The 10796-nt window shown below is 44.0% G+C and overlaps 1 protein-coding gene across 3 annotated transcripts; it reads left to right on the forward strand.

The window, feature by feature from the left end:
• Positions 1 to 531: 531 nt before the first annotated feature.
• LOC119877043 (endothelin-1 receptor-like) lies at positions 532 to 10262 on the forward strand. 3 transcript variants are annotated; one of them, XM_038558956.1, is made up of 3 exons: positions 532 to 637; positions 4469 to 4952; positions 9093 to 10262. In XM_038558956.1, the coding sequence occupies exons 2-3, from the start codon at positions 4536 to 4538 to the stop codon at positions 9348 to 9350; spliced, it is 675 nt and encodes a 224-aa protein (XP_038414884.1). In that variant the 5' UTR covers positions 532 to 637; positions 4469 to 4535; the 3' UTR covers positions 9351 to 10262. The 3 variants fall into 3 exon arrangements, with proteins under 3 accessions (XP_038414884.1, XP_038414882.1, XP_038414883.1); XM_038558954.1 differs by lacking the exon at positions 532 to 637 and adding an exon at positions 888 to 1009 and having other exon boundaries at positions 9093 to 10261; XM_038558955.1 differs by lacking the exon at positions 532 to 637 and adding an exon at positions 2505 to 2830.
• The last annotated feature ends 534 nt before the right edge of the window (positions 10263 to 10796 follow it).

Raw genomic sequence — 10796 nt, forward strand, 5'->3', positions numbered from 1 at the left:
GAGCAGAACAGTCTGTATATCATGTTACCAGCACTCCAAACTCACGTTTCCATAATATGTCTCATACCAGCAGCACATTAAGTGACTCCAAGGGAGAACTTTCTCTAAGGAGCCCTCAAGTTTTTCTCGAATGTCACAGGCAATGGCCTTTGTCCCTCACGTCCTCTCCCGCTCTGCAATTTAGGATAAAACTCTCTATTACAGAAAGATTCTGAGAGCTACCTTCTGCAGTGTCTGCACCCCTCAGTGCTTGGATTTCTTGAGGAATCCAAAGTGTCTCTGAGCCACACACTGGACCCTTCCACAGACTCTCCTGCCTTGCCCTGGAGTGGTGTGGAGCCTTGGGGTGCAGGCTTCTAGGAATGAGATCAAAGCAACACTTGATCAGTCCACCGCTAGGTTGGCTCTTTCACTTGCCACAAGCTTAAGAAGGGGGGCAGACAAGGCAAGCCAAGAGGCGGGGACGTGGAGCCCCCCCCCCCCCAGCAGCACCCTTCCGCTCGGGCTCCATCTGTAGTCCTTCCCTCTCGGATCGAACCCGCCTGCGCCCGCAGCGAAGGGAGCGGGTTTTCAGCAGGGCCTCCCTCGGTTCTGGGGCTTGCTGTTGCCGAACCCCCTTCACTTCGGGAGCGAAAGAGTTAAGACTCTCGCCCCCGGGGCCTGGGGGGGCGGCGGCCGGGTGCGGTCTAGGGGGCAGGCGGGGGGGCGGGGGGCGCTCCTGCGGCCCCGGGGCCGGGCCGACGGTCGGGGAGCGCGGCGCGCAGGGGGCCGGCCGCGCGGGGGCGTGTCCCCTCGAGTCTCCCGCGAGCTCGGCGCGCGCGCAGTCGTCCCCGTGGTCCGGCGGCCGCGCACAGCGGGCGAGAGGCTCGGTCCGCCGGCGGCCGCTGCGGCTCCGGGAGCTCCCGCGGGAGCGGGGCGGCGTGGGAGCCGGGCCTGCAGCACCGGCGCTCGGCTGCGCTTCCTCGGGCGGCGCGCGGACCGGGCGGCCGTGGCCCCGCCGAGCTCCACGGTCGGTGCACCTCTTCCCGTCGGGGGGCGGGGGGGGGGGGCCTGCCGGAGGACAGCCGGGCGCCCCGCAGCCTGGCGCCCCCGCCCGGGGCTGCCCCCCACCTGCCCGGGGCGCCCCAGGCGGGATTCGGCCTCCGGGCTCTGCCTGGGGCTCCCTGTCCCCGACGCTGCGAGAGCGTGGAGGAACCTCACGCCCTCGGCGGCGGCCCCGCGGCGGCTGGTGAGGTTCCCTCGCAGCCTTTGCTCGCTCCGCGCGCCCGGGCCGCGCCGAGGGCAGGAGGGCAGGAGGGCAGGCGGGCAGGAGGGCGCGGGGCCGCGGGGAGGGCGCGGGGAGGGCAGGGGGGCGCGGGGAGGGCGCGGGGCCGCGGGGAGGGCAGGCGGGCGCGGGGAGGGCAGGCGGGGGCAGGCGGGCAGGAGGGCGCGGGGAGGGGCGCGCCGAGGTCGGGGAAGCCCGGGCGCCCCCGGAGCCCCGGCTCGGACGCCCGCAGGCCGAGGTCGGGGGCCGCTCTCCTTCAAAGGGCACTTGTTGCGTTTCACGTGCGGAAAACCCGGGCTGTGTGTAGATCACCAGCCCCTGCTGACACCACCCTGGGGGAGTTCCCGGACAGAGTTGTTGGCCGGCGGGGTGGGGGCACATCAAAGTCGGGCGTCGTCAGGAAGAACCGAGCAGAGCCCGCGGCAAACTAGTAAAAAGTTCCTAGTTTATTTGTTTGGCTCCCCCCCCCCCCCCGCCCCTCCTCGGTTGCTGTTCGCGGCTTTCCCCCCACCTCGTAGCCCCCCCCCCCCGCCCCGGGGTTAACTATGGAGAAACACCTTGGCAATCATTTCAGTAAATTACCTGCTTTAAATTTATGCCATTTCGGTAAGATTGGAATTTCCAAATTACTAATTACAGGCGAACTTTAATCCTAAAAATCCAAGATGGTAAATGCTTACAGTGTAGGCCTAAGGATTCAGTCCTCTTCCTCAGTAACAGCTTTTGAACTCCACCAAATTCTTAGCCCCCAGATATGAAGAAGGCTGAATCTACAGCCCTTGGGCTGAACCTAAGAAGCTTCACTGGAGCTGGGTCTAGTGACTGAGGGTTTCAAGCACAGCATGACTTAGATCCATGGATTGGGCTACAGATTCATCCCTGGAGTAACATGTATATGAGAGGCCTTTTTTGTTGTTTATTTTATTGTATTTTTCACCCAATGATAACATGATACCCATGCATCTTTGCCAAGTATCCCTTAGCCCTGCTGCTTAATACACGTAGAGGGGAATCCCTGGGTGGCGCAGCGGTTTAGCGCCTGCCTTTGGCCCAGGGCACAATCCTGGAGTCCCGGGATCGAGTCTCGCGTTGGGCTCCCAGCATGGAGCCTGCTTGTCCCTCCGCTTGTCCCTCCGCTTGTCCCTCCGCCTCTCTCCTCTCTCTCTATCATAAAATAAAATAAATACACGTAGAGAGCTGATGGAGATGTCATCAGAAATGATGTGCTCCCAGAGGAAGGAAAGTGGTTTTGATGGTTTTGATGGTCACTAGCTCACCTCACACCTTGATAAGAACCCACAGCCTTGGCCTCCTTAGCTCCTACATCAACAGCCGACCAAGCAAACCAGCATGCTAATGTTCAACCACTAGTAGTACCTTTCCCCAGTGTCATAACCCCATGATAGCCAGATCAGTTCACTAAATACTCTCCTAGTGGACTCTGCTGGGCAAAGAGCCACTTCGTTTCCAGGAAAGGCTTTCTTTCTCTTATTTTTTAAGGAAACATTGCTGAAGGGTCCATTCCAACCTGGAAACTGGGAGACTTTAGCCATCAAATAGCACAAGGTATTGAAGGATTTCTTTTCTCCCATATCTGTGATCTGAAACGGAGAATGATGATCTGCTTTGTTCATAGAGTCCTGGTCTCCACTGTGGAATGCAAGTAGTGGCACTTCGTAGGTCTGTCAACATTCAGTCAGATATTTACTCCAAACTGTAAAAAGCAGGAAACAACTGCAAACTACTTATAATTAGGCAGAGCAAAGAGAGGCATTATACCTGTCCTGCCACTTCTTGATCACGAAGCCTTAACTTCTTCAAGACTCATTTTCCTCACAGTTAAAATGGGAATATTGCCCCTGCCTACCTAGAGTTGTAAAGCTCAGGTCAGATAACAGATGCATACATAATAAGCTATTAATATACATACGATGTCATTAATGTTTCAGGTTCCTGTGAAAAACCTCAGGGGAAGGCAAAAAGTATATGGTATTTGCACCTTGTACTTACTTCAGACCTTCCGTACAACCTGAATAAATCTTATTTCATCTACTTATTGTCGAAACCTAAGCTCTGTTGGTTTCCCAAGATAACTGTCCAAATTCTTAAAAGTGGTCAATACCAACCATAAATAGATAAAAAAAACAATGGGACACAACTTTTAAAAATTAAGTTATGAACTGGGCATATAAATCATAGACACATGCCATTGCATTAATGATCTTATGGTCTTCATTTAAAGAATCATTAAAAACTCACAGAGAAGAAAATTCACAAAATATTTAAAGGGGAAGAGCCATTTTTTTTAATTTACCTTTGATTGCTATGTGACCAGCAACTCCCTCAATTACCCCAGCATCTTTACTTTAAGGATTGAAGTAGAAATCTATGGGATCCCTGGGTGGCGCAGCAGTTTGGCGCCTGCCTTTGGCCCAGGGCGCGATCCTGGAGACCCGGGATCGAATCCCACATCGGGCTCCTGGTGCATGGAGCCTGCTTCTCCCTCTGCCTGTGTCTCTGCCTCTCTCTCTCTCTCTCTCTCTATCATAATAAATAAATAAATAAATAAATGAAGGTATTGATGGAGTTAACCAGAGTTCTGATCTTTAAAAGAGCATTTTATAACACTTTAAACTTGGCTACGTGTGCTACATTTTATTCTCATGTTCATTATCATGTGCCAAACGGAACACATTTTGGAATATTAAATTGTTAATTACAGAATTGATTAATTTTTAGTCTTAATACCATGTGCCTTCTACTTGTCAAATAATGCCTTTTCTCTTCCATTAATAAGTGACATTTTGTAACTCTTGAAGATTTTTGTGACTCAGGTTCTTACCAGCCTAGTTGAAACAGAGAGAAAAAAGTAACTTTTATCTACTAAAGGAAAAACTGGCATATCCTCATCCATATCATAATCTAGATAAAAGTATAGCTATGGATGGAGATGAGGGAGGGAAAGAGGAGAAGGCAGAGAGGCAGAGGGACAGAGACTGAGATAGAGAATTTGCCATAATGGAGCTTTTGTCTTCTCTCTCTTTTTTTTTTTTTCCCTGCCATGAGATAACCTGACACAGATTATTTTATCTAATTACCAAATATATACTACTTTTTACTGGAAGTGGTAAATAATCATTGACTATAATTTTATTGGCAGCTGGATTTTGTAACCAAGATTATTTTTCCTCCTTTCTTTTCCAGGTGAAAAAAAAAAAGTGTGGGTATAAAGACAACGCAATAAGAACCCTTTCCTCAGATTCGCATCACGATGGAAACCTTTTGCCTCAAGGTGACCTTTTGGGTAGCGCTGGTTGGATATGTAATCGGTGATCATCCTGAGAGCTACAGCACAAACCTAAGCACTCCAGTGGATTTCACCACTTTTCATGGAACAGAACTCAGCTTCCTGGTCACCACTCATCGACCCACTAATTTGGCCCTACCTAGCAATGGCTCAATGCACAGCTATTGCCCACAGCAGACTAAGATTACTTCAGCTTTCAAATACATTAACACTGTGATATCTTGTACTATTTTCATCGTGGGAATGGTGGGGAATGCAACTCTGCTCAGGATCATTTACCAGAACAAGTGTATGAGGAATGGCCCCAACGCACTGATAGCCAGCCTTGCCCTTGGAGACCTTATCTATGTGGTCATTGATCTCCCTATCAATGTGTTTAAGGTAGGAAGTAACCATGAATATATTTGCAGGTTTGAACATATGCTCTGATTCCACAGTAAGAGAGTTGCTGCAGACCTTTGGAATTTTAGTCCATGTTTTTACTGAAAGTGATTTCTGCAACCTTCTAACTCTGTGGCATTTAAAATTTTTATTATTAGTTAAATGTTACATTCACCTGGTAACTCAGTTGTTAACAAAATCAGATTTCTGGGATGACTATTCAAAGTCATGGTCTTTAACGAAGCAGATTCTTATGCCAGCCCTCAGCCTGCTGAGTGGATGGGCAATCTTGGGAAGCAACTGGATTTTTCTGAGATTTGGTTTGCAGGGTGAGATCTACTGAGCCCAAGGAGTACTTACAATGAGTATCTCTTCAGTTGTCATTACCTTTGTAAGGTGCTGCCGTTCAGCAGCCAAATATCCATGGTACATCTTGAAGTGAAAAGTACCTATTTTCTTTTGACTATCTGGATTGATGATGGAAGCCAAAGGGCATGCTAGCTTACCTCAGTGACCTGGGTGACTTAGAGACGACGGGGTCCACGTGATCGCGGGCTAGTGCTAACCTTGTTGAACAGTGTCACTAAAGCTCTTTAAAACAGGCATCTGTTTATTGTCACCCCCTTTGTTTTCTTTGGTATATGCAGTTTTTATGAAGGAACCACTGTGTGTCCAACCCTGAGTGAGGAAGGAAGGATTCTGAGACAAATAAGACAAGGTTGGGGCTTCTGCGGGAGAGGTAGATAACCCACTGTCGCTGTGATCACCTCACTTCAGCGACTGCTTAGTATCAAAAAAAAACTCAAGCCAGAAGGAGTTAGGTATTTCATATTTGGTCTAGCGGTTATGAGGGAAAATGGTTGTAGGAATCCAAATAACCTAAAATTCAAGTGAAATCATGTGGTCTGTGCCAGATGTTACAAAATGTCTTTATTCTAAGCCCAGCCTTTATTTTTTTTTCTTCTCATGTATTATCCATAAGAACAAAGCTATTCTGAGCAATAATATTCTGCAATATGACTTTAAATGGCAAATTTTGTCTGAAGACCTGATAAATTTTAAGTAAGTCTTGCAGTTTCCAATAGTTACACTTAAATGGCAAAATTATACTTGCCTGCCTATCAGGAAAAGCAGCCACACAGTGAAGTCCTAACAATATAGCCGAAAACAGTGATTACAATCTTGAATATTACAAATAAAAAACATTCCAGAATTACTCCAATATACTGTTTGCAAAATTGGGGAAGTTAGACAAAAATGATTTTTAAAAATATACCGTATCTTTTCACAGAATAGCATGAAAACATGTTTTGTTTCCTTTTTTTTAAGATTGTTTTTATTTATTCATGAGAGATGCAGAAAGAGCAAGAGACACAGGCAGAGGGAGAGGCAGGCTCCCTGTGGGGAACCCAAGGTGGGACTCAATCCCAGGACCCTGGGATCACAACCTGAACCAAAGGCAGATGCTCAACCACTGAGCCACCCAGGTGCCCCAAAAACATACATTTTCTATTTGAACTTAAAATGGGATTTTAGAACTGAACTATGATGCAAAATGAAAATGTGTAAGTAACTTAAAATGTTTAGCACATGCTACAGAACTTTAATTTTTGAAGGTTATTCATTTTTTCTTTATGAAATATTACATGTAAATACTTGACTTTCTCATGACATCTTTCTTTAATAATAGATTTAAATCTTTATATGACTCTTATTCAAAATTTGGCTCCAGTCAAAAATATAAAATGCAAAAAATACAAAAATACAAAAAATACAGTGTAGAGTATTAAATGTTGATTATTCACACATATACACTAGTTATCCAACCCAGCAGGGCTCAGGAGAATAATTAACTATCTCTGAATTAACTATTCCCATTTGACCATTTGCAAAGAAACTTTTTGGAAAGTCATTATCTACAACTGCTGGGCAGGAGACTTCCTTATCTCTTTGAGGTGCCACCTGCCAATCACTAGACTAAATGTCATTTGTATTCCATAGCAACATTTGAAATCAGATCATCTGGAATATCTCCAATTGGTGAAAAAATCAAATAAAACTTTGTTTTACCTTCATATAACAATGGATAATAACTTAGACGTCCTCATTTGACCATATGATTCTTCCCTCTTGGGAAGCCAATGCATAATATATTTTATTGTAGTTCTAAATAATGTGGACACTTTGACAGTTTTTACACCACAGGAGTAACTTTGTGTAGTTTCTGGTTTTCTAAAACTCATGTAATGAGTCATTTAACCAATATTCATTTTAGGAAGTAAATCTTTTGAGTTAAAAAATATATATAAGCTTTAGTTATTTTAATCTTCCAGAGGAAAAGAAGAAAACATGCGAGTAAGCTAGAAAGCCTCACAGTATTGGGGAGTTATTCCTACTCATTCTGTCAGTCTCTTCTCTAAGTTAGGAGACCATAAAATGATGCAGTTTCCCTGATTTCTGCCCAGGACAGTCCAGGGAAATCCTTCCAAGCAATGTGAGCTCTGGGCCCTCATGCCTTTTGTCGGCAGCTGCTCCTGCTTTAAGATTCTAGTGCTTTGGAGCCTCACGTATCAGACCTGTGGATTCCTCTGACCATGGCAAGCTGCCCTGTGTTGCAGGACAAAGTAGCAGCTGTCCATCTCACTTTACCATTTTGTTTGGTACTGAGTGGCTCTTGATGGTCTGTGAACAGGGAAGAAGGGGTCATTCTACACCTGATTTCCAAAAGTTTCCTAATTGATCTATCTTCAGACCAGCCTCTACTGGTCTTCACTTCCACCTACTGAGTGTTGCTTTAATTAAAAACACCCAAAAGTTCACATGTATGGTATTCAAGATCTTCCCTACTCCGACTACACTTCACCTACTTCTTACCAGCTCCCAATATGTATACACAGCTCTGGTCAAAAATGCCATCACTACCCCAAAGTAAATAACATTCTCAGAAAGGCTACATCTAGTAACTGAATGACTGCTGCTGAAGTTTATATAGATCCTAAATGGGAAAAAAAAAATGAGCCTGGAGATATATATGTTGCAGAGAGAAGAAATAAGCCAAAGAGTAGAGAGAGACTCCTCTGGCCCTGGCTTATACCTGCACACACAGGTAAGCTCCCAGGTAATACAATCAGAAAGTCTGAGACAATAAAATGTAAAGCAGAAGGAATCGAAGGAAGCAAATAAATGTCACTTACCTTGTTGGTTTTGGAGCATTCAAGGGCCTTCCAAATGGCAGCGTTGAAGAAAAGATTGCTAAGTTTATCAAAGGATTAACTCTAATTTTTAGTTATGCAAAAAAGCAGAACATCAGTAATTACATGAGAAGACTAACAAAAACAGGAGAGAGGAGGGAGTTACAGACTCCTTCAAATATACACACTTGTAACCTAAACTGATGATGGATTTGATTTGTCAAGAAATTGAATTATCTCATACGTGAATTTTCAAGAAATGCACAAACTTAGCCAGTAAATTAATCTGTATATAAGTTGTTTACATTCACTATAATGGCAAAAACAATTTAAACATTGTATCTGTGTTTAGGGTCTCAACCTCCAATTACTAAATGCCAAAATATATTAGAAGTACAGAATCCAATAACTGTACTCTTTAATGATTCATGAGATTCTGTTAATGCCCTGGAGTGTTATCTATAGGAAGATGGATTATAATTTTGAATACAATGAAAACCCTAAAAATGATGTTTGTGCATGGGTAAGCCAAAGTTTTCCATCATGTACTTTTAGGATAACAGTTCACGCATACGTGCACATGGATATGCCCATAAACCACTGTACCTCAGCCCAATCAGTAGAAACAGGATGTGGGGAAACATGTTTATGACAGAAGTAGATTGTAGAGGGTTAGAATGATGGCCCATGAAAGAGGGAAGAAGGTAAGCCCAAAGGCTAGCATAGAAATCTCTGATGTGCATATCTGGGAGTTGAAACCAGTGATGTCGTAGATAATACTGTAGGTGAATGAGGTCTCCATTCAGTATGTGGGGTAAAAGCTAACTAGCCAGTGACAGACTCCAATAACTGATTGTTGGTTGCTAATTTGGTCCACTCTAAGAATCTACCTCTTATTGAGGACAACAATGAAAAATAAACAAATACAATTTCTGTTTGAAATTATCAGGAATATTTTGCAATGGAAAATCAAGACTCAATATGTTGCTCTGGCAGAGGATCTGAGCAATGTGGAAACCAGAGATGTTCACTTGGAGCCAGTTATCTCCATGTTCACACAGCCTTTGACATCTTGTGCAACTGGAATCCATTCTTTTTTGGGGCAGCCATACAAAAGTTGTTTCTTGACACATCAGATCACCAAGGCAACTCCTGTCTCAAAAATAAATGGCCACAACTTATGGATTGTGTGTCTCAAACAAAGTAGTTAGTTGTTCATTAAGTGCTTATTGATATGATTTGATTTATTAGGGTCTTTACTGTTAAAATTAACTTCTAATCAGATTTCTCAGAGATCTTCAAGTTAAAATATTGATGGTGATGACGATGATGATGACAATTTGTCACAGGAAATCTCCATTTATGTACAAGATACAGGATATTACCCATGGTAATATTCGCCCAAATTGATGAAATTACTCACCAAATTATTGCATATATGATAACAGTGGTGTTTTCCTTTTACTCCTTATCAAACAAATAAAAGCAGATCTTTCTCATGCACTCCAGTAATAGTGCTATAACCATAAAATTAGGAATAAAAACTGTATTCCCTGAATTTTGCAAAAGAAAAATGTGTCCCTTGACTAAGATCTCTGCCCGTTGCTGGTGCATTCCATCCCAGCTAAACATTTCCTATGGGGTGGCTCTGACCCTGCCTTCCCTCCTAGCACTTCTCTGCACACTTTCCCTCCATTCACTCTAGCTTAACCTCGCCTGTCTGAGAATAAATACCAAGATGATCTTTCTACCTGGCATATTTTTCCTCATGCTGCTTCCAACTTATTCCACTTGATTCTTCAGATCTCCACCTAAACGTTTATCTCTTTGTCTGGCAAGTATCTATGACCCAAACTGTGTTATTGCCTTTCTGACGTGCTCCCATGACACCCTCTATTAACTCTGAAAGAGCATTTAACATATATTTCACTGTCTTTGCCAGTTCACTTGCCTGTCTGCCCCACTAGACTGCAAGACTGTTGAGGCAAGCTGCCATCATTCTCATTTATCATTGTATCTCCTGTATCCAGCATTGTACCCAACTTAAAAAGTATTTGATGAATGAGTAAAATAAGAAAATGTACTACTTGCTTCTCTGAGAATGTTTTTCCTCCCATACAATTCCAGATCTAAAAGCTGACTAGCTTTAATTTATTGAATTTCTACTTTTTTCCTACAACCAGGAATGTCTCAGAGTCCATAAATCTGAGAGAAATGTGTGCAAAGCAGAGCAGCATATAACAACAGGATCATTTTCCCACTTTGCCTTTGTCCGGACATTGTGTTGTTTACCTTCCACTGTCTGGCCCATACAATCAATTGAATTCTTTTTTCAAGGTTTCTGAGCAATATGCATTCTTTGAGCACACTTGGATTTGTGATTTGGATTGAAATATTAAACCTACAAGTGATTTGGAATATCAAAATGAGCATTCATATTACGCTTTTTAGAGAACAGGAAATAGGTTGAGTTTATAGCATTGCTAAGACACATGTGCATTGCAAAAGTTCGTTATGCTAACTAGCTGATTTTAGAGTATCTGTACACATAAAATGACAGAGTGATAAATTTATTACCCAATTTTCTGTTTGTTACAAGGAAGTTGCTTGTCTGGAAAGGCTTCAGAGCCCTCTCCAACTCTACCTCCCATTC

Source organism: Canis lupus, chromosome 15 (genome assembly GCF_011100685.1).
Source record: "Canis lupus familiaris isolate Mischka breed German Shepherd chromosome 15, alternate assembly UU_Cfam_GSD_1.0, whole genome shotgun sequence".
Taxonomy (NCBI): domain Eukaryota; kingdom Metazoa; phylum Chordata; class Mammalia; order Carnivora; family Canidae; genus Canis; species Canis lupus.

Bases quoted from the DNA above. Each gene is read 5' to 3' on its own strand.
- LOC119877043 (XM_038558956.1), top strand. From the start codon at position 4,536: ATGGAAACCTTTTGCCTCAAGGTGACCTTTTGGGTAGCGCTGGTTGGA. The intron at 4,953-9,092 runs GTAGGAAGTAAC...TGAAATTATCAG, and splicing joins TCCCTATCAATGTGTTTAAG to GAATATTTTGCAATGGAAAA.